The 26,770-nt window shown below is 37.8% G+C and overlaps 1 protein-coding gene across 3 annotated transcripts in view; it reads left to right on the top strand.

Moving 5' to 3' along the window:
- SLC4A4 (solute carrier family 4 member 4) overlaps positions 1 to 26,770 on the top strand; it is a 392,825-nt gene that overhangs the window by 311,392 nt on the left and 54,663 nt on the right. For all 3 annotated transcript variants that reach the window (XM_064285722.1, XM_064285721.1, XM_064285720.1), the window contains 2 exons: positions 605 to 675; positions 15,623 to 15,814. In XM_064285722.1, the coding sequence (XP_064141792.1) occupies positions 605 to 675; positions 15,623 to 15,814 (263 nt within the window). The remainder of the gene's footprint in view (positions 1 to 604; positions 676 to 15,622; positions 15,815 to 26,770) is intronic.

Here is a 26,770-nt window from a genome sequence, read left to right as displayed (position 1 = left end):
TATTTGAAAGTGATTTTTTCTTAATAGATCAAATACTCTTCCTCATTATATTAATATTATTTATTCAGTAATTTTTTGTTGTTTTTATACATATTGCAAAGATACACTTTCTGATAGGCATTGCAAAGATATACTTTGTGATAGGCAGTCCAAATACCAAAAACTCCAAATCAGGTAGTTCTTAATTAGTAAAGCCCTATTTATGAGATTTTTATGACACATGAAGCCAGGGATTAATTTACTAAATAATTAACAGCCATATATTCCACTAGGCAAAATACATTGAGTGCCTTTTAGGAACTGGAAAGTTTTTTTTTCTTTTTTTAATGAGAAAATAAATTTTAATGTCATCTCCTAATATTTTTTATTCTTTTTTATCAGATTAAAGTGCATCAGATAAATGTTTTCAAATCTTTAATTACCTTATGTAGGGGAAAGGTGAACACAATTGTAATAAATAACTGTGCCGTGAATAAATTCACTGTACCTTTATGTTGCTATTGAAAATATTTTTAATTATTGGTTCTGCCCTTTTTAGATACCTACTTAAATATTTAGGTTGTTTCTATTTTATTTTTATAGTCAAAATTGTCTTTTCTTACAGTTAATATCTCACTACCTAATGGTACCACACCAGGCCTGGAAGATTTACCAACTATTTCTTCTGCTGACATGGTAAGTGATTTAATGTGTCAAACCACTTGTATATTGCCTACTATAATTATAATGTTCATAATATGATGTATCCTACCATCTAGCAATTCGGGCATGAGCATATATTTAAAAATCATTGATAGAAGAGTAACAGAAAAAATCACTTCTTTCCTTTGCTCTAGCCAGCTTTTTGTTGCTTTTTTTTTAAAACAGAAGCAAATACTCCAACCTGCTTTTGAAACCTTTCTGCAATTTAACTGCTATTTCTCATTAATTGTGATCTTGAAATATGTTCACAATGGGAAGTGGGAGAGGTTGAAAAATGAGAACATGGTATCCTGTGTGTTCATATTACAGTTAAGAATTCTTCTGACTAACCAAATGATGCTGTGTTCTCTTCATTAAGGGTGATTGTAGCGGGACACTTCCCCAGTCACTTAGACAGGACCATGCCTCAGTCACATGATATCCTTTCCCATGGCTTGTAACCAAGAATCTTTAGGGAACTGGAACGAAGCTTTAAAAATGAGCTGTTTGGCATGGAAGGTCTCACACTGGAAGGAGACTTTTGTGTTGGAGAAAGAGGGGAAGCTGTTCCAGACTTCCAACTGTGTTCCTTTTATACTAATATAGAATCTTACCAAAGAATAGCAATCTCTCATTTATAAAGGCAGAAACCATAATGCGTTGTATTATCGAGTGCCCATCTCTCAGGAGACTGGAACGCTTTTGCAGATATTATGTAGTGAGTGCCCACAGCATCCTTTTCGAAGATGATGTTTTGTATCTTTTCTTGGGTAACTGACTTGACCCTGTTTCTCTCTTGTTTTCATATTCTTGGCTCTGTTGACTTCTTTCCTTACAAAGTTTTCTCTGACTTTCCTCAAATCTGTTTGTTCCGTGTGTCATAGTGTGTGTGTGTTATGTGCATATGTGTATGTGTAAGAGAGTATGTATGTTTTAAAGGTCACATATTTTAAAAAGAGTTCAATTTTCAATGTTTCAGCCAGCCTGCCTTTTGCCTCCTAGGACTTACCTAAGATGCAACAGAAAAAGAATTTCTTCTAGACATTAAATTTTTTAAGTTAAATTATATATGGTTAAAAAAAAAAAAGACCTAGAAAAAAATTTAAGTTAATTTGCAATAAAAAATTAGTAAAACACTCACTTCTATTTACTTAAATAGGAATTCTTTCCTAACTTAATTCTTTCAGTTACTAATCAAGGAAAGCTTTAAAATTAATGAATTTTTAAGCCCTGTATTTGGGTAAGTTCTGGAAGAGACTCCAGTAATTGATCTGTAACTATGTATCAATTATAAGATCTATAGTAAGAGTATTCTGTCACAATAAGATTCGTGAAAAACAAATGGATGTTCTGGTTGAATTCTGGTATGACTGTGCTAGAGGACATAGAGGGATAACAATGATTATAATTTAGCTGCCACTCACAGAACAGCTGGAAACCCTGGTGGCGTAGTGGTGAAGCGCTACAGCTGCTAACCAAAGGGTTGGCAATTTGAATCTGCCAGGCGCTCCTTGGAAACTCTACAGGGCAGTTCCTATAGGGTCCTATAGGGTCGCTATGAGTCGGAATCAGCTCAACAGCACTGGTTTTGGTTTTTGGTCACAGAGCAGCTATAAAAGATTGGTTGTTTTATACATATTATAATCATTCTAATCCTTAATAAATATTATAATAATTAACAAAACCTACTTTTTTTACCAGGCATATTTAAGGAGGCTTGGTTGCCCAGTGGTTAAGCACTCAGCTGATAACCGAAATGTGAGCAGTTCAAACCCATCAGCCACTCAGTGGGAGAAAGATGTGGCAGTCTGCTTCCATAAAGATTTACAGTCTTGAAAACCCTATGGAGCAGTTCTACTCTGTCCTATAGGGTCACTATGAATCAGAATTGACTCAATGGCAATGGTTTGATTTGGTTTTTGTGTTACCAGATATATTTATCCCCTTTTATAGATGAGAGAAACTGAAGCTCTGGGAGGTAAATAACCTTTCTTGCTCAGTCACACAGCCATAAATTAGTGAACAAAGATAAGAGCTGAAGTCTAGGTAGTTTCAAGACCTGTGCTTTACCTAGTACCATGGAATGCTTTTATGTTTGCAAATTGAAAGGCAAACATTCTCTTTCAGTTTTTATGAACGCTGTGTACTCCAGGGCAACAGTCCTCTCATGTGCGTATCACTGTTGTTGTTGTTGTTGTTGTTAGGTACCATCGAGTTGGTTCTGACTCATAGCAGCCCTGTGCAGAACAGAAAGAAACACTGCTTAGTCCAGTGCTCCTCACATTCATTGCTATGTTTGAGTCCATTGTTGTAGCCACTGTGTCAGTCCATCTTGTGGGTCTTCCTCTTTTACGCTCATTCTCTACAAAGCCTGACGTCCTTCTCCAGGGACTGATCCCTCCTGATAGCAAGTCCAAAGTACATGAGACGAAGTCTTGCCATTCTTGCTTCCAACGAGCACTCTGGAAATATTTCTCCCAAGACAGACTTGTTGGTTCTTCTGGAAGTCCGTGGTATATTCAATATTCTTTGCCAGCACCATAATTCAAAGGCAGCAATACTCTGGCCTTCCTTATTCATTGTCCAGCTTTCCTATCCATATGAGGTGATTGAAAATACTATGGGTTAGGTCAGGCACACTTTAGTCCTCAAAGTGGTATCTTTGCCTGGATATCAAAAAAAAAAAACCCACTGCCACCGAGTCAGTTCTGACTCATAGTGACCCCATAGGGTTTCCAAGGCTGTAAACCTTTACGGAAGCAGAGTGCCACATCTTTCTCCAGCAGAGCTGCTGATGGTTTCAAACCGCTGACCTTTAGGTTAGCAATTTAGTGCTTTAACCACTGTGCCAGCAGGGCTCCTTATGCATATCAATATCACACCTTAATTAAAATGTTACAGTGCTATTTTCAGTATTTCTAAGGAAAAAAGCTATGTGTGTGTGTGTGTGTGTGTGTGTGGAGAATTGTATATAATTATGAAGGACAACTTTTATTCGGTCTTTATTTCTCCTCTTCTCGTCATACCTGTTCATTTATGTATACTTGACATAATATAATTTAATGATTCAGAAATGAGCATTAAGGAAGTAATATGATTTATTGCTATCAATGATAACTCCATTTATTGAGTACTTATTAAGTGTCAGGGTCGTTATATTTAATTGTCTGTAATTCTCACATTAACTTTATGTGTTAATTAAATGTTAACGTCTATTTTATAGATGAAGCAGAAGCTTAGAATGTTTAACTGACCTTCCAAAGACCATACCATCAGTAAACAGTAAAACCAGGGTTGGAACTCAGGGCTTTCTAAATCCAAAGGCTGCCTAATTCTCATTCTTTGGGGAGTAGTGCAGTGTTTTACCTAGGAAGACTTATAGATACTGAGTGATGGTATCAGACTGCCTTGTTTCAAGAGCAAGGTTCCACTACTCAACAGGCTGTGGAAGCTTCTCAGTTTCCCATCTGTAAAATGGTAATGATAATAGTACCTATCTCATAAACCCAAAAACCCACTGCCGCTGAGTCAATTCCGACTCATACCTATCTCATAGGTTCCATAAACCAAAACCAAACCCACTGCCATCAAGTCAATTCTGACTCATAGCAACCCTATAGGATAGAGTAGAACTGCCCCATAGAGTTTCCAAGGAGAGGCTGGTGGATTTGAACAGCCAACTTTTTGTTAGCAGCCGAACGCTTAACCACTGCACCACCAGGACTCATAGGTACACCATAAGGTCAAGTCAATAGATAGGAAGGACTTAGCATAGTAGCTGGCACATACTCATCTCCTGATCAATGTTAGGTACTGTTATTATGCTGTTTAGGTATTATTATCATTCCACTAGGCCATGCTGCCTTCACAAGTCAGAAGGTTAATTGGAGAGAAGAAATTGGAAGCCACTGCTTCTGGCAGACTACTGAGTCCTCTGTCTCTTCGGCTGTGCCAGCCCTGCTACACTGACCCTTTCCTAGGAATACAGTCATCAGGACTTAATTTCCTTCTTTTCATTTTAGCCATAATTAGATCATGAGAGTGGGAGCTGTAAAAGTAACATGTAGTCCCTGGGCGTCAGTAAGGCTCCTTTTCACAAGGCCCTGAGAATATCCTGTCACAGAAAGAAAAGCTTTTGCTTCAGCCTATTAGCATGAAGACAAGCTTTCTTCTTCCTGGTTATAGAGGTTTCTTTCTAGAGAGAGAAAGCAGGAAAAAGGGAGTTTTAGGGCATTTAGACAGAGATTGTTGTTGTAAGTTGCAGTCTAGTCAATTCAGACTTACAGCGACCTCATGTGTTAAAGAGCAGAACTGCTCCATAGGGTTTTCAATGATTGCCACCTTTCAGAAGCAGATTGTCAGGCTGTCTTTCCAAGTACCTCTGAGTCGGTTTGATTCGATCTGCCAACCTTTTTGGCTAATAGTTGAGCGCTTAATCAGTTACATCACCCAGGGAGTCCAGACAGAGATTAGAACTCTGGAATAACCATACCTCAATATAAAATGACAGATTTTTCATTATTTCTGTTCATTATTGGAATCGTTGTGTCTTTATTTCTTCTCACCTTTGTTAGTTTTCCCAGAGATTTCTCACTTGGCATATTGCTTCAACTGGCATTGACATTTTAGAAGGCCCTTGCATAACTTTGTGACCCAAACCAAAAAACCCACTGCCATTGAGTTGAGTTGATTTCGACTCATAGCAACCCTATAGGACAGAGTAGAACTGCCCCATAGAGTTTCCCAGGAGCACCTGGTGAATTTGAACTGCCGACATTTTGGTTAGCAGCCGTAGCTCTTAACCACTATGCCACCAGGGTTTCCACTTTGTGACCAGCCACTGCTTATCCATGCTGTACCTGAGCAATGGGCATTAAGATGTGTTGACTTCCACTCTCTTGGAGAGAGAAACCAGATTTCAAAATCTAATGTCTCTTTTGAAGATGTGATCAAATGGATCAGTTCGTATTTACTAACAGTATTTGCTATTCAAATTAGGTTCTTTTTTTCTTTTTCAATGGAGGCATGCAGTTTTTAAGTGCTCAGTGCAATGAGTTTTGACAATGGTATACTCCCATATAGTCACCAGCAAAATGAAGACATAGAACATTTCCATTATCCCAGAAAGTCCTTTGAAATGTTTGATACCTTGCTTTTTGCCCCAGCTTCTGACCCTTGGGAGATCTTTCATTGCCTTGATGCTGTACCACACCTTCAAAGTACAGATGCCTTACCCTCTCAGAAGTTGTTGAATACCTCAGAGCGCTGTCTCTCAGCTCTCTTGTTCTACCTCACATCACAGGGACATGGTTTTCTTGCATTTGGGGGAGGCTCGGTGTCAGGGATTGAATTATGTCCCCCCAAAATTGTGTGTATCAACTTGGTTAGGCCATGATTCCCAGTATTGTATGGTTGTCCTCCATTTTGTGATTGTAATTTTATGTTGAGAGGTTAAGGGTGGGATTGTAACACCACCCTCACCCAGGTCACCTCCCTGATCCAAGGTAAAGGACATTTCCCTGGAGTATGGCCTGCACCACCTTTTATCTCTCATGAGATGAAAGGGAAGCAAGCAGAGAGTTGGGGATCTCATACCACCAGGAAAGCAGCACCAGGAGCAGAGCGCGTCCTTTGGACACAGGGTCCCTGCGCCTGAGAAGCTCCTCGATCAGGGGAAGATAGAAGACAAGGACCTTCCTCCAGAGCTGACGAGAGAGAAAGCCTTCTCCTGGAGCCGACACCCTGAATTTGATCTTGTAAACTATTAGACTGTGAGAAAATAAATTTCTCTTTGTTAAAGCCATCCACTTGTGGTATTTGTGTTATGACAGCACTAGATGACTAAGACACTCGGTGTGTCTAAGGAGGAGAAGATCTCTTTTAGCTCATTATCCAACCTCAAGCCTTTGGTGTACTACCCGTGCATTTGGTAAAGACCATAAGAAAGGTTGGTGGGTGGATGCAGGCTTGGTCTGTTCCTACGGCTCCTCTGAGTTCTAATCTGTCACCCCAGCCTACATAAAAATGCAGCCATTAAAAAATTAAAGATTTGGCTTATTTCTTCTTACCTCTTATCTGTAGTGGATCTCTCCTCCTGCTGCTCTGCCATGGATGAGGCAGCTGCGGGTCTCTTCTCTCCTACTAAGGACTTGTCTCTTTCTGGAATTTCATTTATTTAGATTTCTTTGCATCTGTATCACTCTGGTGGGTTTTTTAAAACTATGATTTTGTAGTTTATCTAGATTTTTTTCGTTATTAGAGTGGGAGCGATGGTCTTTTGCAACATTTTACATTTTAATCACAGGCAGAACAACCAGTTAGTTTTGGTATTTCACAAGTATACATATAACCACAGACAACTACAGCTCAAATACATGTTGTATATCATAAGGCAAGATTGCAGATCACTGAGTATCTGGCTCACCCACTGGGGGGAAAATACTAAATGAGAATGCCACCTACCTAACCTTCAGCACTTAACCTTGAGACTATTATTCATAGCATCACCCTCATTTATATAAAAAGGCACTTATTTCACCAGTTGCTATTCAAGGAGAGTAATGTAGAATCTTTATTTATTTATTTATTGCGTATTATATTACCTAGTGAAGCGTACCCTGTCTACATGGAGATGCTTTTAATCATGAGACTAAGAACTATTAGAGTCACATAAATTCTGCTTGACAGTCAGACATGGACACAAAAGTGCTTTTATTTGATTTACCTTCAGGGTGGTTCTAGGAGTTAACATTCATTTTCATGGGAAGTGGAATGTCATATTAATTTTCTTGTGTATAGCATCCTTCTGGTTTTCTACTGTTGAGAAAGTCAAGTGTAAAAATCATTCTGTCCTTAAATCTCCTTGAAAATTACATGTTCCTTCTTAAAAAAAAAGGAAAGTCTTTTAAATACACCAAAATAGAATAGTACAATGAACCTGGGTACCGCATCAGCTAGTTTCAATAACTGTCAACATTTTGCCCATCCTGTCACATATATTTCTCCACTTTTTTTCTTTTGGGGAGCATACTTTAGTATTTAAATTTTTTAAAATTTTATTTTTTGTGAAAATATACACAGCAAATCATATATCCATTAAACAATTTCTACATGTGCAGTTCAGTGGCATTGGTTTCATTTTTCACACTGTGTTACCATTCTCGCTATCTCTCCCTTTATTACTTCACTACCATTGACTACTAAACTGCTACTGTAAACTACCCATCTATGTTTTAGAGCTACTGTTGTCAATTTGATCTCATGTGGACATTTCTTTAAAAGAGCAGCTAAATTGTTGTTTAGTTTGAAGATGACTTCAGGGGATAGTTTCAGTTCAAGTTTCAAAAATTTTCTTAGGGCAACAGATTTGGGTGTTCCTCCATCCTCAGTGGGTACAGTAAGCTTGGGTTCTATAAGATTTTAAATTCTTTTCTGCATTTTTTCACTTTTGATCGGGATTCATCTGTTGAGTCCTTGATAAAAACATTCAGCAGTGATAGCCGGGTGCCATCCAGTTCTTCTGGTCTATGGCAAAGAAGGTAGTAGTTCATGGAGGCAGCTAGACTTCCTGTCCAGTTCCTTCTCCGATTTCTGAATCTCCTTCCTCCTGTGTTTGTCTGGGCTAATATAGAACATTGTATCTTGGACAGTGGCTCACAAGCTTAAATTTTAAGATAAATCCTTCGGTATACCTTCTATTCTCAAGACATGAAAACAAATCCACTTTGTAAAAGCAAGGTAATTCTCTTGAAAATGAGATCCAGATAGATTGAAATGTCTTTTCATGAAATTGACCTCAGTTAAAACCCTTGGCAACTTAGTCCCATATCCTTTTAAACCTTATTTCCTACTACCCCTTTACACAAACAACCTGCTTCAGCTCATCTACTCCCCTCATTGCTAGTTCCTCCACATGGTGAGCACTCTGTTAGGTTTTTAATATGACTTACGAACTAAATGAAGGAAGTGTTGTATGTCACCTTCTAAGTACCTCTGCTTATGGTATCTCTCTGTCTAATGTTATATCTCTTTCTTTCTGCAAATACAGAAACACAAATCTAAATTTGTCACATTTATTCCCTTATCCACTGGATTTTGTCTCTCTCCCTGTCATCCCTTTTTAGTTGTCTTGGACTGCTCCTCTTCCTTGAATTTCAGATAGGCAATGGATACTGTTTTAGTATAGGTAAATGTTGCATAGGATATACTTATACTAAGAATATTTATTCTTTGTTTATCTGAAATTCAGATGTAACTGGACATCCTGTACTATTTTTTGGCAACCCAAAATTGAAAGTTTATTTTACTTTAATTTTGCCTTCCTGATAAAAAGGGTAGGTAAATTGGTAGAAATCTTCCTGGAATATGTCAAATTTTCAGATTTTGATGAAAGACTTCATTCATTTAATAAATGAAGATTTAGTTGGTGCCTTCTGCATCCTAAACTGAACTCCGCTTCCATCTTGATCTGCTCCCTTTCGTCTTTCTTATTTCTTAGTGACCACGTGTCCTTTAGTACTCAGCTTTGAACTTTTATCATTTCTAGCTTTTTACCTAGAAATAGTTACCAAGTCCTTGTCAGACTCTTTCTTTCTGCCTTTCTCTTTCAGTCTCTTTCTGTGTTAATCTCTCACCTTCCTCTTTTCATTCTTGCTGTTCCCATTACCCCTTCTCCTTTTTATCCCCATAACTGGATTTTTCTCTCATCCACAAGTACCTTGAAAGTCTTCACCAACCCTAAAGAACTTGCCTTGACTTTGCCATGCTTGCAGGCTCTAGCCTATCCTTTTCTACTGTGTTTCTTGAAAAAAATGATCTGTAATTGTTCTTCCAATTTTTTTTTCCTCTCCCATTCATTTCTCAGCTCACTGAATTCTGGCTTCACTCTTTTGGATGCTCTCTTAAACATTACCAAATATTTTCTAGTTATAAAAAGATCAGTGGTCTTTGCTTAGTCTTTATCCTTCATCTTTTTTGCAACATTAGACCCTCTCAACCCTCCTTCACTATTAGAATTTTCTCCTGCTTTGATTTTCATCATTCTTGTATGTCTCCTTTTATTCATCACTCTGATAACTTTTTCATAACCTTTTTTGGTACCTTTATTTCCATTGCGAGTACCCTAGATGTTTTGACACTTTTCAGCACATTTTCTGTTGGTAGTTTTTTTACTTCAGTGGTCAACTCTTTGCAGATAACTCCTAAGGCAATGTCTTCAAACTTACCTTCTCTTCTAAATCCAGGCTCCGGGCCTCTTTGATGATTTCCATCATAAAACTGATAGTCGCATTGAGGAGAACTGCAATATAATTGCAATAGGAAGAAATAAGCATCATAAAGAAATAGAGATAATGTGCTATGAGAGTTCTGACAGGCAGAGAGGACTTTTGAAGTTATGTTCCCATTTGTCTTGTTTTTAAACTTCTGAATTAACCATTAAAATGCTATTTACAGAATTTTGCATAAGAAATAAAGATAAAAGCCACAGGAGTAAATACGGAGTAAGGAGTAAAGGATGAAAGCAGTGACGTGAGTCCGTTGCATCAAGCCTGGAGGAGACAGTGGTGGCTTAAGCAAGGGTAGTAGCACTGGTTGTGGGTTACATGTGATCTGCTTTTGGATGTATTTTGATATGAGGTCGTCGCCGTGATTTGACTTGTGAAAAAGAGGGAAATTAACAATGACATCCAGGTTTCCTGTTCTTAGCATCTGGAGGGATGAAGTTGCCAGAGGTGGGCAAGCCCATGGGGGGGAGCAGGTTTAAGGAGAAAATCAGGAGTTCTTTTTGAGCATGTTAAGTTTAAAATGCTTATGAGGATCTAAACAGGGATATAGAGTGGTTAGCTGAGAAGTAGTTACAAAACAATTGTTCTTTCTCTGAATTGGAGAGCATTTGCTTATGAGTTGACAAATCATTGTTATAGTGCAATTGTGGATTTACTCTTATAGTAAGGGAAAATTGAAGTATGGGTAAAATACACAGAGAATGTCGTATTAAAAGGACAGCATTGTCTTAGTCATAACAAGTCTAGAGCAGTGCTTCTTAAACTGACTCCATTGAGGTGCTAATGGACACTCTTCCCAGATAAATGTACATGCACACAGTGTTTTGTGTGTGATTTTGGGGGGCTTGGGGATTTCTTTGTTCCTGAAGTCACTTGACATCTTTGCTGGATATGTCCAACACAGTATTGCCCTCTTTTAGGACCCCGTGTTATTTAGTTGTAAATTTCCACCATGACTTTCTGTATGTAGTTTGCATATGAAGAACACTATTCACTTCAGAGCATTTTCCAGAGTTATGACCACACTGATCTTTATGGCACTCTTTTACAGCTACTTAAGTGAAAAGCCCTATTTGCAATTACACAGGAAAGTGAAGTTACTTTTTTCTGTTTTCCACCTGAATCGTAGTAGAACTGAGATTGAAGCCCATGAGGGTGTTTTGCAGTCTATTTCTTTCAAATTTGTTCAGCATTTCCTTCAAAATAAATTCCTCAGGAGGTATATGAATCTGGGAAGAATAATTTACATAATTTTGCTTGTTCTGTGACTTAGCGCAATATGAAAATTACAAATGATCAAAACAAGAATTACTTACAAAGAATCAACCACTATTAAAAATGATATTTGTGAAATAACAAGTGTAAAAGGTTGTCATACAAAAATTATGTAATGTACTAATCTGATAAAGTCATAAGAATTTTTAAAAGAATATTATAAAGTAGCATAGGAAGTTCTAGACTACAGATTAAACCAGGGGTTTGCAAGCTTTTTCCTTAAAGAGCCAGATAGTAAACATTATGGGTGGGTTCTGGGCGGGTGGGATCATACAGTCTCCTTCAAAGGCTCTCAGCTCTGCAGTTGTAGCACAGCAACAGCCATAGACAGTATGCAGACAAATGAGCATGGCTATATCTCAATAAAACTTTATTTACAAAAATAGGAATCAGGCTGAATTTCGACAATGGAATGTAGTTTGCAGACTCCTGATTCAACTTTAACCAACCTGTTGTTGCTGAGTTGATTCTGACTCATGGTGACCCCACATGTTGGAGAGTAGAACTGTTCTCCGTAGGGTTTTCATGGCTGTGACTTTCGGAAGCAGACCACAAGGTGTTTCTTCTGAGATGCCTCTGGCTGGGTTTGAACTTCAGTCTTTTGGCTAGCAGCCAAACCCGTAACCCTTTGAGTTACCCAGGGACCTGGATTAAAGTAGTTACAGTAATTTTAGATAACTTTAAAGCAGTGCTGTCCTAAGACACAGCGAAGACTCCAGAGACATTATTCAGAAGGGTTTGGAGAGAGACGGGCTCTATGCCGCCTAGGGCAGAGCAGTTCAGCTTTGTCGGTTTCAAAGATCAGGGTTCTGTGTAAATTACATGAAAAAGGTGTTTTACTGATAATTAAAAATTGAAAGCTATTGGATTATAACAAGTGGTTTCTATTATTTTTATGCTCCCTTTATTAAAAAAAAAAAAAAAATCCTCTGTCAAGTCGATTCCAACTCATAGCAACTCTATAGGACAGAGTAGAACTGCCCCATAGAGTTTCCAAGGAGTGCCTGGCTGATTTGAACTGCCGATCTCTTGGTTAACAGCCATAGCACGTAACCACTGCCCCACCAGGGTTTATATAGGCAAAGCAAAATGGACCTTTGAAGCAAAAATATCATTTAGACCCAAAAGTATCTGTTTCATAGATAATAAAATATATTGGAATAAAAATTATATAAATTGGCTGTCTGCAAGGATTAAATTATCAACTAATTATCTAACACCCCACTTTTTATATTTACATACATAGACCATTAATAGATGAGTCATGCTTTGTCTGTTTAGTTTTTTCATGGTATAGATCTTGTCTAAAGTTTTATGGGGTTAACCTTCATTGATATCAGCTTATATGTAATAATAACATTAAAATAACACAAGTGATACAGATTTCTTTTCAGTGATGTTTTAATGGAATTGTTTATCAGCTAGAGTTTACCTTTTATGGGAGTGGGAAACTTTGTATATTGAGATATTATGTATCCTGAGATATATATGCACCCAAAGGTTCTTAAGATGTTCATGACTGATGGTATTTGAAGGCTAAATTTTCTGTACGATTCTATAGATAATCATTTGAGCCTTACAAAATACTGATATTGGCATTTTTAAGCTGATATAAGCAAGAAAGCATAGCTACTGTTTCATGTATGTCTGTGTAGTTTACTCCTCAGCCTCAATCTCTGCAAGACGATCAATAAAATTGCCATGGGGATTGTTTTAATGTAGCTTACCTCTTTGGGGAACTCTAGTTATAACAAAGGGTTCTGCTGATATTAAAGTGCTGAAGTGAAATTACAGTAAATTTTTGCTGATTTCTAAACAGAGAAATCTGTTACTTATTATGACCTCTAAACTTTAAATGCATTCTGCTAAAAACATCCATGTGCAAAAATCTGAAAAGTAAAAGGAGACATGATTAATCACCTTTCAGAAGCAGAGCTTGATGAAGTAGCAATTATGCAATTCAGCTGTTTACAAGTTGAAGCTACTATAGAAAAAAAAGTTTCAGGAAAGATCTAAAGTCTATTTTTTTTGTTGACTTACATAAGTACTTTACCTTTTGAGCTCTATAAAAATATGAACTCTATCAGGCCAAAGATTCTATGTTCTGGGTTATCTTATTTTCTGACTAGATCATTCCCATCAAGAGAATTCATCGAACAGTAAAGAATGCTAATGATATATTTGGTGTGAGGTAGAACTCTTGTCTCTGTAATTTATTTTTCACAGTTTTTTCAAAGGTATACTCAAAACCTCTTCAGCTGGCACATGACATACCCATTAGCTGTGAACCCAAGTAGAATAAGGTCATGGGTAATTAGGATATTCCCAAGCTGAGAAACCCAGTTCTTACTCCCCCACTCCCATTACTACGTTGGCATCCATCTAGAAAGATAAGATTTTGAAAATCTGTCTCTAGGAAATAGCCACAAACTCACAGTATACAAGAAAGCTCTCTGAATAGCAAAAGAAATTCACTTAAAGGATAAGTAAGAAAGCTCAAATATCAGTATAAGGAAGATCTCTGCAGAAATTTTGTTGAACAAAGGAATGAATTACCAGAAAACTGCTCATCGCTGAAAATGTTCAAGCAGAGGATGAATGTCCATCATCAGGTCTATCGAACACTAGGGGTGGGAAGTCTGATAAAATGATCTCTGAGTGTCCCTCATACTCTGATATTCTCGAAAGAGTTCCTTAGGCTCCTTTGACTTTTGGTTGACCAGTAATTCAAGTAAGTTGGCTATTTTAAGTTAGGTTTTGTAGAGGCAGAGTCTGCTATTAGAATTAAGGGACATATAATTTATTGAGGGCATGGTCTCAATAAAAAGGAAGTGAGGGAAGCAAGATAGGATGAGGAAGGAGTTAAAAAGATGCAATCTTCGCCAGAGTTTGGCTTCCACCTGATTCCATGCGGAGATCTGGAGCATAAATTGTACCATGGGGTTGCTCTCACTTCGAGAAAAGAGTTAGTTTTCTACCCTGTTAGTGTTGGTAAAGGAGCCCTGGTGACCTAGTGGTTAAGCACTCAGCTGCTAGCCAAAAGGCCAGGAGTTCAAACCGACCAGCTGTGGGGCAGAAGAAAGATGTGGCAGTTTGCTTCCAAAAAGATTTACAGCCTTGGAAACCCTATGGGGGCAGTTCTCCTCTGTCCTATGAGTCTAAATCGACTCAATGGCAATGGGCTTGGTTCATATTGGTCAGTAATTGGCTGCATTCCACGTGACGGAGCTCTTGCGTGGCTGAAGGCTGGTCTTCAGAGAAGGAGGCAGCTGTGAGTTGTTAGCAGCTAATATATATATATATTTTTCAATACTGAAAGCACCTAGAGGACAAATGCCCAGACCCTAGCTAAAAGGGTCTCCTGCTATTCGAAACAGAAAATTGGAACACCAGTTAGCCATTAGAGAGAAGCATAACACTGACAACATGACAGCACTAAACGAGACCGAAGAAAATTTGAAAATTGACCTTGAATTTGAGGCCATGTGACTTAGTGATGGATATCCCATACACAGCTCCAGAGCCAAAAGGCGTCACCGCACAGTCCAAAAATGGAGGCTTACAATGATGATCTGGAGTCAAGGAAAATTACATTTTATTTAGGATTTGCAATCGAAAAAAAAGGGACCATTAACATATTTATAGGATTTAATTACTTAAATTACCGACTGATCTCTAGTATTTAGAAAAGAAACAGCTTAGTAGGGAAAACAAAAAACCAAACCTGTTGCAGTTGAGTCGATTGCAACTCACGGTGACCCTATAGGACAGAGTGGAACTGCCCCACAGAGTTTCCAAGGAGCACCTGGTGGATTCAAACTGCCGACCTTTTGGTTAGTAGCCATAGCTCTTAACCACTGCACCACCAGGGTTTCCTTAGTAGTGAAAGTACTGGGTAAATAAATAGTTAAACTACTATAACTTTTATGCCATTACCCAGCAGGGCCATCAGCTAGAAGCGTAAGAAGCTGTGTACTACACAAAAGTAAGTACTTTTTGAACAACAAAAGTACTTCAGAGAGTGAAGCATTTTGAGACTTAGGATATTATTGTCTCAGTTTACTCTCAGGAAGTTTGACAGGAAAGAAGGACTTTGTGGTTTGTTTCTGTTGAACAAATGGGTGATTGTAAGGCTATATCTCAAACTAAGTAACAGATTGCATCATTCTCATTATATTTTCAATAATTGCTAACCTCCTGGTCCCCCTTACCTGTTATTCCGTTAACACCTCATCAGATTTCACTCTTTAATGATTATCCTCAGACTGGTTCACAGAAACTTTTAGTATAATCCCTGTAGAGCCCACCAACTGTCAAAAGCTGCTTTTGATGAGTCAGTGTTCTATAGAAAATTTTAATGTTTTAATGTTTTTCTTCTTCAGCACCATAATGCTACCATTGACTGGGCATTTTTGTCGACGAAGGAGTGTTTGAAATATGGAGGGAAGCTCGTGGGGAACAATTGTAACTTTGTTCCTGATATCTCGCTTATGTCTTGCATCCTCTTTTTGGGCACTTACACCTCTTCTATGGCTCTCAAGAAATTCAAAACCAGTCGTTATTTTCCAACCACAGTAAGTACCTGAGTTTAAATAATTTTCCTTGAATTTACACTGTATGGACAATAATCATATTTTACAAAATGAAAAAAATGTACCTATAATTCAACCTTTCCAATATTAATTTTGGACTTTTTTAATATTGCTTTCCTGTCTTTGTGCACGTGCATATGGGTTAACTGTTGTCGTTGTTAGGTGCCGTCAGGCTGGTTCCAACTCATTGCGACCCCGTGTACAACAGAATGAAACGCTGCCTGGTCCTGCGCTATTCTCACAATCATCGCTATGTTTGAGCCCATTGTTGCAGCCACTGTGTCATAACTTAGTCCAGCTTTAAAAAAACTTGCAGCAATTTTATTCACATAACTCTGTCATAAATTCTGACTGTCATAACTCTGACTATACTGAAAGGAAAAAGTGGGAGGTATTCCATCTAATAATGCATGAGTAAACAAAAACACCTTTTAAATTTTTAGTGCTTAAGTACATAGCAAAAACTCATTTCCTATTCATCTGGAATTTTAATGTTATAGAATTTCTTGTTCGTCAGCTTTACATGTGAGTAATTTAATAGTTGAATTGTGGCCTGTGAGAGCAAATTTAAGTTGTGTTGTTCCACAAGTATAGGTACAGGAGTGTCATCTGATCCAAGCTTTCCATCCCGTAATGATGAATGCAGCAGTATAGAATAATACATAATTGAACAAGGTTATGTAGACAAACTGTCTGCCCTTCACATGCTTGGGTGAACTTGGAGCCAAAACTGTGGTTCATTGAGAGACTACAAGATAAGACCAACATTTAGTTAATGGCATTTTGTTTTTTTATCTGCAGAATGAAACTAAGATAATCCTTTGCTTTATAGGTTAATTCTTGGTATTTAGAATGTCAGTATTTCTTAGGTAATCTTGGTTATATCTAATTTGTATCAGTGACCTGTGCTACATAGTTGACATCTCATGAACTGAAGAGCAGTTATCCATTTGGCAGTTAATACTAGAAGATTATGTCTATTAAAAAAAAAAAAAACCCACTGCCATCGAGTCGATTGTGACTCATAGTGATGCTATAGGACAGAGTAGAACTTCCCCATAGAGTTTCCAAGGAGTGCCTGGTGGATTCAAACTGCTGATCTTTTGTTGAGCAGCCGTAACACTTAACCACTACACCACCACGGTTTCCGATTATGTCTATATAAAACAGTTAAAATGATTTCTATTCATCTTAAGATTGAAACGATTCTACCAATGTTTTGTGCAGAAGGAGGAGTGACAGAACTTTAGAAGGCATGAGATGCACTTGATGAAATTCCTTTTTCTTAAAAGGAAATGAAACTTAAAATTAGTATATTTACTTCTACCCAGGAAAATTTTTTACTCAGATTCTTGTAAAATTAAAAAAAAAGCAAGGAAAGGTTGCTAATGAAGTGTCTCAAACTGGCTAGCCCAAGAAATGGAAATTTCTGTAATGTGAAACATTGAAAGAATTTAACTTAATCTCCTCAAAATGGATATTACAAACTGGTGGCCCAGGCTGAATTCAGCCCACAGCCATTCTTTGCCTACAATTCATAAAATATACATAAACATGGAGAAAATTGAGGACTTAGGTATAACCTGTATTTTCCTAGTAATCATTGTCTTCACAACTCTCTGTTGTCTAAGACTTGGCTGCTTCACACATTCGTGTTGTCTGCCTGTTCCTGAAGGCATCTGAGCTTGTAGCTTAAGATCACACACTGGGAAATATGCATACTTGAGCACTTTTTCAATGGTATTTTTTTTTTTTTTTTTTATGAGCTGAATCTGTGTAGAACATGTTTCTGGGTAAAGGTCTTTGAGGATGATATTCAAGTGAAATTCGAGGTCATTCTCTCAACCAAATACCTGTGTTTTGATGTTTCTTTTCTAGTTCCCTTCTTGATTATTTATTTATTGAGCAGCTTTGTTTGTTTATACTTTGGGAATCATTGTCCTTTTTGATCTCTTCCACCTGCTAAAGTCTGATATTATTTAGCCATAGCAGGTAGAGAATTTATGGTGCACTTGTCAGTCATAATTTGAGATTGCTAGAATCGTTTCAATCTTAAGATGAATAGAAATCGTTTTAACTGTCTCTGTAGACATAATCTTTTAGTATTAACTGCCAGATTGATGATCGCTCTTCAGACTTAAAGAAATTCCTCCCCTTATGAGAGCCCAAGAAAGTATTTTGTCAGTCATTGATAAATGTTGCTGAGAAAGACAAGCATGTATAAGTAGAATAATAAGATTTTAGCTATAATTTCTGTTAGGAAGTTTCCCAGAATAATTTGGAATTGTATATACCAAGTAAGGAGCCCTGGAAGTACAATAGTTCAGCACTAGGCTGCTAACTGAAAGGGTGGTGGTTTGAACCCACCAGCTGCTTTGCATGAGTGAAGACTTTGCGATCTACTTCTGTAAAGATTTCAGCCTAGGAACCCTATGGGGCAGCTCTACTCTATCATATAGGGTTGCTATGAGTCAGAAAATATGACCTTGGGAATAGAAACAAAGCTAAAGATCACATGATAGAATTTTGCAAGACCAGTGACTTATTGCCAGTACCTTTTTTCAACAACATAAATGGCGACTGTATATGTGGGCCTCACCAGATGGAATACACAGGAGTCAAATCAACTACATCTGTGGAAAGATATGTTGGAGAAGCTTAATAACATCAGTCAGAACAAGGCCAGGGACTGACTGCAGAACAGACCATCAGTTGCTCATATTCAAGTTCAAGTTGAAGCTGAAGAAAATTAAAAAAAGTCCACAAGAGCCAAAGTAAGACCTGAGTTTATCCCAGTTGAATTTAGAGAACATCTCAGAAATAGATTTGACACATTGAACACTGATGACCAAAGACGAGACAAGTTGTGGGATGATGTCAAGGACATCATAGATGAAGAAAGCAAAAGGTCATTAAAACGACAAGAAAGAAAGAAAAGATCAAAATGGATATTAGAAGAGATTCTGAGACTTGCTCTTGAATGTAGAATAGCTAAAACAAATGGAAGAAATGATGAAGTAAAAGAACTGAACAGAAGATTTGAAAGGGCAGCTTGAGGAGACAAAGTAAAGTATAATGAAACGTGCAAAGACCTGGAGTTAGAAAATCAAAAGGAAACATGCTTGGCATTTCTCAAGATGAAAGAACTGGAAAAAAAAAAATTCAAGCCTCGAGTTGCAATATTAAAGGATTCTATGGGCAAAATGGAAACCCTGGTGGTGTAGTGGTTAAGTGCTACAACTGCTAACAAAAAGGTCGGCAGTTCGAATCCACCAGGCGCTCCTTGGAAACTCTATGGGGCAGTTCTACTCTGTCCTCTAGGGTCGCTATGAGTCAGAATTGACTCAACGGCACTGGGTTTGGTTTTTGGCTTATGGGCAAAATATTGAATGAGACAGGAAGCATCAAAAGAAGATGGAAGGAATACACAGAGTCACCATACCAAAAATAATTGGTCAACATTAAACCATTTCAGGAGGTAGCATATGATCAAGAACTGATGGTATTGAAGGAAGAAGTCCAAGCTGCACTGAAAACATTGACAAAAAGCAAGGCCCCAGGAATTGATGGAACACCAAATGAGATGTTTCAGCAAAAGGATGCAGCCTTGGAAATGCACACTCGTCTTTGCCAAGAAATTTGGAAGGCAGCTACCTGGCCAGCGACTGGAAGAGATCCATATTTGAGTCCATTCCAAAGAAAGATGATCCAAAAGAATGTGGAAATTATTTAACAATATCATTAATATCACACTCAAGTAAAATTTTGCTGAAGATTATTGAAAAACAGTTGCAGCAGTACATTGACACAAACTGCCAGAAATTCAAGCCGGATTCAGAAGAGGACGTGGAATGAGGGATATCATTGCTGATGTCTGATGTATCTTGCCTGAAAGCAGAGAATGCCAGAAGGATGTTTAGCTGTGTTTTATTGACTATGCAAAGGTATCCTATTATGTGGATCATAACAAATTATGAAAAACATTGTGAAGAATGGGAATTCCAGAACACTTAATTGTACTCAGGAGGAAACTACACAGACCAACAAGAGGCAGTTGTTTGAGGAGAATAAGGGGATACTGCATGGTTTAAAATCAGGAAAGGTCTGTGTCATTTCACCATACTTATTCATAGTCTGCTTGCTGAACAAATAATCCGAGAAGCTGGACTATATGAAGAGGAAAGCAGCCTTAGGAGTGGAGGAAGACTCATTAACAACCTGTAATATGCTGATGACACAACCTTGCTTGCTGAAAGCCAGAGGGACTTGAAGCACTTACTAATGGAGATCAAAGAATACAATCTTCAGTATAGATTACACCTCAACATATAGAAAAGAAAAATCCTCGCAATTGGACCAATAAGCAACATGATGATAAATGGAGAAAATACGGAAATTGTCAAGGATTTCCTTTTATTTGGATCCACAATCAATGCCCGTGGAACCAGCCATAAAGAAATCAAACAATGTATTGCATTAGGCAAATCTGTTGCAAAAGACCTCTTTAAAATGTTAAAAAGCAAAGATGTTACATTGAGAACTAAGGCTGTCCTGACCCAAGCCCAGGTATTTTTCATTGTCTTATATGTATATTGGAAACCCTGGTGGTGTAGTGGTTTAGAGCTAAGGCTGCTAACCAAAAGGTTGGTGGTTCAGAATCCACCAGGTGCTCCTTGGAAGCCCTGTGGGGCAGTTCTACTCTGTCCTATAGGGTTGCCATGAGTCAGAATTGACTCGATGGCAACAGGTTTGGTTTTTTCTTTTTCTTTTTGGTTTTATATGTATATGGGAAACCCTGGTGGCATAGTGGTTAAGAGCCATGCCTGCCAACCAAAAGGTGGGCAGTTCGAATCCACCAGACGTTCCTTGGAAACCCTGTGGTACAGTTCTACCCTGCCCTATAGGGTTGCTATGAGTCAGAATCAACTCAATGGCAATGGGTTTTTTTTTTTTTTTTAATGTGTATACGAAAACTGGACAATGAATAAGGAAGACTGTAGAAAAATTGATGCATTTGAATTATGGCGTTGGCAGAGAATATCGAATGTACCGTGGACTGCCAAAAGAACAAACAAATCTGTCTTGGAACAAGGACAACCAGAATGCTTCTTAGAAGCGAGGATGGTGAGACTTCGTCTCATATTCTGTGTACATGTTATCAGGAGGGACCAGTCTCTGGAGAAGAATATCATGCTTGGTAAAGTAGGGGATCAATGAAAAAGAGGAAGACCTTCAATGAAATGAATTGACACAGTAGCTGCAACAATAAGCTCAAACATAGCAATGATGATGAGGATGGTGAGGACCAGGCAGTATTTCGTTCTGTTGTACATAGGGTTGCTATGGGTCAGAGCAGACTACACGGCCTAACAACGACAAGAAAATGTGAGTCTGAATTGATTTGATGACAGAAAACAACAACATATACCAAATCATAAAATAAACGGAAGAGAAAATATATGTGATTTCTAAGGAGCAGTATGTAAATGTGTGGCTTTCAGCCCATCATCAACCCTTACACCCTTACTCCACACTTGCAGCTAATTAGTAACAATACACACATACATACGTGCATACATATATAAATGAATAACAAGAACATGTTTGTGCTTGCTCATTTGGCAAAATACATTTTCATATACTAATGTTTAAAAGGATTATTTCTAAGGTAGGTAGAAATAACTTTATATACTTAAACATGGCATAAGAAAATGCTTTATTTTTGTGAAGATAATCAAGGCTGACTCTTAATACCTCCTCACCTTTACCAACAATTCACATGAAACCCTTAAAACTCCAGTTGCTAATATTGGATGACAGTGCCCTCGCCATGCGTAGTGTCCTATCCTCCTTTAACTTACACAGTTGTTTCTCCTTTGCACTCTCATTTCTAAACATTTGTATGAGATGTTTATCAATTAAGACTATAAACTACTTGAAAACTTTTCTTTTATTCCTCACATTAAATAACACAAGGTTGGATGCAGACTAGATACTCAATACTTGTTGATTAGTGAAAAACTAATCAAAAGAGATAAATACTGAATTTTATGGAAAGAGTATGGCTACAGGATCCCAGGAGCTATAGATCCTAGTGCCAGCACTGCCATTGACTGTGTACCTTGTGGTAGCGAACTCTGTGGACTTCAATCACCTTACCTACAAAGGAGGAGCTTGGCTAAATGACAATTAACATCCTTTTAAGCTCTAATATTGTGTAATTTTTAAGATAATTACCTGGCTTTATCTCCTAAATTAAATAACTTCTCTATATTGAACTATTGCTTATAGGAATAATTGGTTCTTAACAAATTTCCAGAAATTAATTGTTATCTCCATCTTTACCTTCGTATTCGTCTTCCTATGTTCCTATCTCAGCTGATAACACCACCTATCCTCATAGCCCCTCAAGATCAGAATCTTAAAATCATATCTGATGTATCAGTCCCAGAAGAAAGAAGATGATACAGTCGAATCAAAATAATTTGAGGGCATTAATAAAAATGTTATTTACAAAGGTGAGCTTAGGGTATAGGGAAACCACAAGGGAGAGTGTGGTACCCCAGAGATATTACCAGTGGATTTGTTACTATCTAAGGCCCAAAGGAAAAGGGAGTAGTTGCTAGAACCTGGGAGGAGAAAGAAGAATAGAGAAGGCTGCCTTGAGAAGTGCAATGTCTTTAGTGTCCTATCGCTACAATAACACAAATACCACAAGTAGGTGGCTTTAAAGAACAGAAATTTATTTTTCCGCAGTTTTAGAGGCTAAAAGTCTAAATCAGGGCTTTGGTTGTCTCAGTTCCTTCTTTTTGGCAGCCGGGGCCTGCCTTGATTCCTAGGCTTGTGGAGGATCCTCCCATGGCATCCATCTTCCCCTGTATGTATTTGTCTCTGTGATTAATCTGCTCTTTTTATAATTCAAAGGCGATTAGGAATAGGGCACATCCTATACGGGTATGATGCCATTGACAAAACATTAGATTGCATTATGAAAAGGTGATTACATTACATCCACAGGTATGTTGTTAGTTGCTTTTGAGTTGATTTTGAACTGTGCTCCATAGGGCTTCCAGGCTGACTTTTCAGAAGCAGATCACCAGGTCTGTCTTCTTAGATGCCTCTGGGTAGGCTTGAGCCACCAACTTTTTGGCTAGTAGTCGAGTGCTTAACTGTTTGTGCTACTCAGGGATTCCTCCACATGTATAGGAGTTAAGATTCCAGCAAGTATTTTGGGGGAAACAATTCAATCCATAACATGTGGTAACCTTAGATTGACGAATTTAGCCAGTCAGAGGCAACCTTACAGGGAGAGTTGGGGGAATCTATATACTGACCTCACTCTCTTCTCTCTGATGCCCTGCCCAGGCTGCCAACTGGCCAAATGCACTTGGAAACCAGGAAGAAAGGAACCCATTGTAGACCACACAGGTCAGCCTCCTAAGGCAGAGAACAGATTTTTTCTTTATCAAATTAAAATTGTCACAGTCTCCTTGATTATTGTTCTATAACCTCTCTCCTTTACGATCACACTACTTTCCCCCCATTTCAGGCTCCATTTCCGTTGCTTAGAACAGAGTAGGTAAATATACCTAGACCCAATCTCCCTACCCTTCCTCATCGAGTCACCATTAATCCATCATTATAAGCACATAGGTGGAACAGACTGTCTTTGCTGGCCTGTCCGTCAGGAGTTTCATTTGTATATCAACCACTTCCAAGGAGCGCTAAGTTCTCAGTGGAACATGGGAGGAATACCAGGACTCCCCATTGTTTTTAGAGGGGCAAATCAGCCTGTTATCCCATACTGTTAGTGGTCTGTTACATCAGCTTTAAGTCTTTTGTCAAAGTCTTTCAACATCAGAGTTTCCAGTAGGAACATCACAGCATAGTCTGTGATCTTCTGTGGCAGATGGCTCAGGACATTAACATGAAATGTTCTCCCAGATTCCTATACCAGCAGGTGATCATAAGCATGAAACAAAGAAGCCACCACTGCGTATGTGATGGCAAAATGAAAGCAAAGCTTCAAAATAGAGCCGCATTGTGATTAGTAGAAATCATAAAGCTATAGAACTCTATGAATTAGACAAAGTTATTGGTACTAGAGTATAGTCACAGCCAGTATATCTGCCCAGTGTGTGTAATTGGCATGAGAATACCTTTCTTAAGGAACTGCTCAAATTCATTCATCATTCTCCACTGCCCTTAAATTAATGACAGTTCTAACCCTTATGTGAATGATGTACTAGTAAGATTCTTTTTAATATGACTCCTGGTTACTATAGTTATTTAAATAAATAAAATTACTAAGTTCCACTTAATGTGAATAGCTATGATATCTTCTGTGCTTTATTTAGGAGACATTTCAGCAGAGTGTTCTTTGATATCCTTCTTAAACCTGTATTCTATATCCTTTAATTAATTAGAATGTTCATTCAATATTGAACAAAAACTATTATCTAATGTGTGTTTCACACAATACTAGATGGTAGGGGTACAAGGACAAGTAATTCATGGGCCTGGCATATAGTAGGCACTTAATATATATCTGTTAAATAAATTAGATTTTTAGGTTTTCAAATTGGAATCCCTCATTTTAGGCCTTTCATCTCATCCATGCTCATTATTTCCTGGGGAACCACACTTTGGTTCTTCTGACCCAGGTAAGTTGATGGTGGGGTTTGAGGAACTAGCTTTTGAATGAAAAAAAAAAAAAAAAGTATATAGGGTTTCAGAAATTTAAGTGAAAATGTAATGAGTATTTTAGTTAGGTAATGCATTTATTTGGATCCACATAAAACACAGGAAGGTCTGCAATTTCAAAGACAGCTGTATTTTTGGAACAGTGATTTTTGGTTGATGTTTTGGCCTGTGAGCATTCTGTTAAAAGCTGAATGAGTATAGTTTATAAACAGTTCTTTACAAGAAACAGACTATATCCCCATTCCATTTTCTTTTTATCTCAGAAACTTTCTTGGTAGATGGGAAAAGCTATCAAACCAAAACAGATAGTGTATCAAAAATGAGAAAGAAATAGTGATCCCATTCTAGTGTTAGTAATACTAGGTAGCATTTGGCTGGTTCTTTTAGAAATTTCAGAGCACTTAATGCTATTGAAATTCATTCTAAAAACAACTTTGATATCAGTTAAGGGGAATCACATTTTCAAATTCTTGTGGTATTTTGTGCCAAGGAAAAGTAATTTTTAAAGTCAAATTTGTTTTAAATCCAGAATCATTTATTATATATCATTTCCTTAAGAACTACAAAGGTATATTTAGTTATAAACATAATTTAGTCTGTTAAACACTTAATAAAGATGGCAAATGCGTCAGTTCTTATGGGCTCATGACAAAAAATACAGGTGACCTGAATTAAGCCCTAAGAAAAATAAGATTGGGAGAACTGATTGTCCAGAAGCATTTTGTGAGAGCTTTTAAGGGTGGCACAGAGGCAGATTATGGCTAGAAGAAGTAATTTTGACTATTGTGCCCTATTGGCCTTAAGCATTTTCAGCTTACTTGTCAATATAGAGAAGTTACCAACATTGAAATCCATGCATTACCATAAAATGGTCTTTTACCTCATTCCCAGATGGTCTTATTTATACATATGACTTACTAATTATTATTTTTTAAACATCTATTCTTGTACTTTAATATAAATTATATAACCGCCTTCCTTTTTAGACCCTGGACCTCCTTATTATAAAGGATTTCTTCGTGATATATACCAGAAGATCTTATTAGGGGCTGAAGAAATTTTGATATTGAGTCTTATCCATTGGATTTTAATGTTAGCACTTTGTATACTATCTATTCCAATATTGTCTCTTTGTATAACTTAATTTCTGACAAATAGTCATCTGGGTGCTACTTGAACACTTCCTGGAAAAGGAACATAGTATCTCCTAAAACATTTCTGATAGAAATGCAAATCTGTTTTTCCACAGTCTCTGCACATGGGGTCTGCTGTTTGATCTTAGAGCTACACAGAACAAGTGTAGTCCTTGTTTACTATGACAGATTTCGTATATCGGAAGATAGATTCTTCCTACTTCTCAAGACCTACCATTATTTTTGTGTCGTATGTTTTCTGAATCCCCCACTCTTCTGGCTTCTCGTCTATGAATCAACTCTAGATTTTCAGTTTCCATTTAGAGTATAGTGACCATATTGGGACATAATATTTCCCATGTGGTTGGATCATTTTCTTCTGGCATATACACATGTTTAATACCTTGTTCCACTACTCAATTTTGAGGCAAGTTGGAAGAAACGGCCTATTAGTGCTTGATTGGCAAAATCTCCTTAGCATTGTGATGGTTAAGGTTGCTTGTAATCTTGGCTAGGCCATGATTTTCAGTGGTTTGGCAGTTTGATGTAGTTTGGTAGCTATGTAATGATGTAATTTGGCAGTTGTGTAATGTTGTAGTCATCTTCCATTTTGTGATCTGATGTAGTCACCCTTCATTGTGTGATCTAAGCAGCCAATAAATTGAAAAGAGAGTTCCCTTGGGGGTGCAGCCTGCATCCAAAATATATACAGATGTCCTGGCAAAGCTCATTTGCTCAGGATCCTACATCTGGCTCATCATCATCTGAGCTCCAGTTCTTGGGACTTGAGCCAGCAGCCTACCATATTACCTGCCAATCTTGAATTTGGCAGCTTTTGCAGCCTGTGAACCAGTGACCTGCCATCTGATCCGCTGGTCTTGGGTTCATCAGTCCCTGCAGTTACATGGAGTCAGGAAAAGCTTCCAGCCTGACACCTAGCCCACGGACCTGGGACTTGCCAGGCTCTACAACTCTGTGAGCCATTTCCTTGAGATAAATCTCTCTCTATATATATAAATGAAAAAACCAAACCCATTGCCATCGAGTAGATTCTGACTCATGGAGGTCCTTCAGGACAGAGTAGAACTGCCCCTAGAGGAGT

This window comes from Loxodonta africana, chromosome 5 (genome assembly GCF_030014295.1).
Source record: "Loxodonta africana isolate mLoxAfr1 chromosome 5, mLoxAfr1.hap2, whole genome shotgun sequence".
NCBI lineage: Eukaryota > Metazoa > Chordata > Mammalia > Proboscidea > Elephantidae > Loxodonta > Loxodonta africana.
The sequence above is the reverse complement of the archived record's forward strand: the minus strand, read 5'-3'. Positions and strand labels throughout refer to the sequence as shown.